General features: G+C 59.2%; 2 protein-coding genes across 2 annotated transcripts in view; both read left to right on the top strand.

The window, feature by feature from the left end:
- Positions 1-106: 106 nt before the first annotated feature.
- VDBG_07505 (predicted protein) lies at positions 107-1,775 on the top strand (the record flags this gene model as incomplete). Its single annotated transcript, XM_003002000.1, has 2 exons — positions 107-1,141; positions 1,245-1,775. 2 exons carry the CDS (start codon positions 107-109, stop codon positions 1,773-1,775), a joined length of 1,566 nt encoding a protein of 521 aa, XP_003002046.1.
- Positions 1,776-2,647: 872 nt separating this feature from the next.
- VDBG_07504 (predicted protein) overlaps positions 2,648-3,269 on the top strand; it is a gene marked incomplete at both ends in the record, with an annotated part of 2,342 nt that continues 1,720 nt past the window's right edge. The window contains 2 exons of the mRNA XM_003001999.1: positions 2,648-3,067; positions 3,149-3,224. Coding sequence (XP_003002045.1) covers positions 2,648-3,067; positions 3,149-3,224 — 496 coding nt within the window. The remainder of the gene's footprint in view (positions 3,068-3,148; positions 3,225-3,269) is intronic.

Genomic DNA, 3,269 nt, shown 5'->3' with positions numbered 1-3,269 from the left:
GGGCCCCGATGCCGACTGGGCCAAGGTGGACCGCCGTCGATGAGGAAGATCATCGTATTCGCCCAGAAGAAGGCCTCTTCATGCAGACGCAGCTTCCAAGGTCTTGATGAGGCGACGCCCTGGGTTCTGGATAGAACGTGCCTTGTGTGGACAAGCGCGATGCCGATGCCCGTGTCGCCGTCACGCAAGCACATCCCGGCGGGTGTTCCGCGCGGCGCAGAAGAGTCTCGTCGTGCGGGAGAGCGCGAGCTTCCGCGCGTGCTGCGCCCAGGCGGCCGGGCCCTCTCATGCGTTCCTGGGTAAGACTAGATACGGTAGACGACCAGACGACCAATCGTCGGATATTGACTTTACCGACGAGGAGATGGACGGCCGAGGGAAGCTGCGTGCGCACATCGAGCAGAGCCACAAGGGAGAGTACATGGATGACGGCGTCCTCTCGCGACTCTGGCCGCTCCAGGAAGTCATCTTGTCCGACACGGTCCAGTTCGCCAAATGCGAGCCTGTACCCGGCGACGACTTCAAGGGCCACAGCCCCTCGCGTCCCGCGCCGTCCATGGACAAGGCCCTCACTCTCGTCGGCAGCCTCGGCATCCTGGCGCAGACGTGGGACACGTACGCGCTCGACGACGACACCCCCATGTGGCACAGGCTCGGCACGGGCAAGTGGTCCTTCTTCGACGCCTACTTCGGGCTCGGCGAGGCGGCGCGCGCCAGCAGCGGCAAGGTCTCGCCGGCGGTGCCGCGCGCGCGCGATCTCGGGCTGCACCTCGTCAGCACGCGCCAGACGTCCAAGGGCCGCGACTTCATCCTCGCCATCATGCCGCAGTACCAGTTCTACAAGGTGCCGACGACGGCGCGCAAGATGACCTTTTCGGAACTCTTCCTCGACTGCTGCCGCCAGCTGCGCAGCCACGACGCCGGCATCGCGCCGTTCCTCATGGACTCGGAGAGCCCGCTCGACGGCGACGTCGGCACCCTGAGCTGCGGCGTGCCCGAGCCCGTCTGCCTCGGCGACCTCGCCAAGCTCTTCAACGGACCCGTGCAGCGCGCGCCGGAGCGCAGCGTCGTCGAGCTCCTGACCTTGCAGCCGCAGCCGGCGCCGACGTCGGTGGCGACAGGCGCTCGAGCTTCTGAGCGCGTGCGACGCGACGCGGAGGATGCGTCACGGCCCTCGCCGTGAGCATGACGCACATGATTGTCATTTCCATCTTTGCGAGCAAGATGCTGTGGTGACGTCGCAGGCCGAGCTGATGCATGAGATTGCGCGACTGCAGGCGCAGGAGGACAGGGAGGATTCGGACTCGGAGGACGGCCACGATGGGGGCGTCAGCGAGACGTTGCAGAGGCGGCTCGTGTTGGAGGCGCTGCTGCGGACGCTCGGCTGGATCGACTGGAACCAAGGGTCGCGGGCCAACGCAGAGGCCATGACGGACCGGTCGGCCATCATCTTCAGGCTGAAGGATGCGCCGTGGGAGATGTCGGCCATGCTCGTGGCCATGGTGAGCTGCGGCATGCCGCTGAGCGCGTACGAATGGGCGAAGGAGCATCTCGCCGTGGTGCATGTGAATGTGTTCCAGAGATCCTTCATGGCGCTGGCGCCGCAAAAGGTGATGAAGCCCGACACCATGTTCTTCATGAGGCAGGTGGATGACTATGCCATGGGACGTGATGGGGCGATGCCGAGGTTCACGTTGATGGCGATGGATACCGACAGTGACATTTACATGAACCAGTGCATGTTCCCTCCGGATCTCGCCATGTCAAATGGATGAGGGGTGGCTGAGGGGGTGGTCAAATCTTTTCTACGCAGCGAACTGCCAAGTATTGAGTTGTAGACTTTTCAATGTGCATCTAGCGACTGTAGTCGTTATTGAGAAAGGTGGTCATGCCGTGATATTATCTTTGCATAAATATAGACAAGACTTCTCTCATGACTTTCTATACTCTGGGTTGCTGAGTTGTGGCAATTCGTGTGTAAACTGTGGAAATTGTCTAAGTCAGTTTCGCAACTTGTATAAGCGTATAGGCGTAACACTACTCCATCCTTCACTCAAGTCAAGTTCCGTAGTACATCATTCACCAAGTTAAGTCCCGTGACGCATCATTCACTCAAATCAAGTCCTATGACACATCATGCACTCAAGTCAGGTCCCGTGACAGACTCGTAACTCTATTGTGTGAATTGTGGCAACACTATCATAGCGCATCTCAACGCAACAACCGCGACGCGTCAGCCTGGCGTACCTGCCTACCCACGCCCTCATCTACATTCACCGAAAACGCCTCTCCCTCAAAGGCAAGTGTATAGAAAACCTTCTCCGCCGCGATCTGATATTCCTGCCCGCTTCTGCTTTTCCCAACCGCACAACCCCAATGCAGCCATCGCCGCGACGACCAACAGTCGCTGCAACCGCAAACCTCCGCTTTCGGCCAAAATCAACAGAATACACACAAGTCAGCGGACTTAGTCGACTGTGTGTGAAATAAAGAAGTGAGCTCTGGCGGCCTGAGTTCCCGGTATATACTGGCTTGGTGGGTGACTGACCTAAATGCCACGCGTACCAATCTCCGATGACTAGGCCGGAGAATGTGTATATACATCTAGAAACGGCTAACATAATGTAGGAAACCCCTTCCCGACACCATGCCCGTTCCCATGACGGGCGCCGCTGGAGCCATGGCCCCCCCCGCGCACATGGCCATCGACCGCCCGCCTGCTCCCGACGAGATCCCCGAGAGGTTCAAGTTTCCCCGCCAGGACATGAGATGGGAGCCTCCCACCTTTGTCAAAGACTTGCCTCTGGCGGAGAAGAACTTTTGCACAAAGGTCACCGACATCATCTGCCAGGCTGTTGGTCTCGAGTTTTTTGACCGTCTTGCCTGCGCCTGGGCCATCATCCACCACATGATCGACGTCAGCTATGAGAAGCTGGTCTCGAAACTGCTCATCGAACTAGCCGCCTCGCTCGATCTCACCTATGATGACGGCATCCATCATCGACTTGCCGAGTTGATGAAGGAGATCCGTACGCCGCGCTACGTTGAGCTCCAGTCCAACGGCGAGGTAAGCACCCCCCCTTCCCATACATTGGCCTGCTTGCATGAGTGAAGCTGAGCTGATCGTCTTTGCTTTGCTTTGACGTAGCCGCCCGTGCAGGAAATGCTCGGATCGCAGGTGGAGCTCATCGACTTGGCCGGGATCATGGCTGTCAACATTCACGGTGAGTTCTTCACAGGCTCTTGCCAGAAACACCCGCCCTTGCGCA

This window comes from Verticillium alfalfae, genomic scaffold (assembly GCF_000150825.1).
Source record: "Verticillium alfalfae VaMs.102 supercont1.10 genomic scaffold, whole genome shotgun sequence".
NCBI lineage: Eukaryota > Fungi > Ascomycota > Sordariomycetes > Glomerellales > Plectosphaerellaceae > Verticillium > Verticillium alfalfae.
The sequence above is the reverse complement of the archived record's forward strand: the minus strand, read 5'-3'. Positions and strand labels throughout refer to the sequence as shown.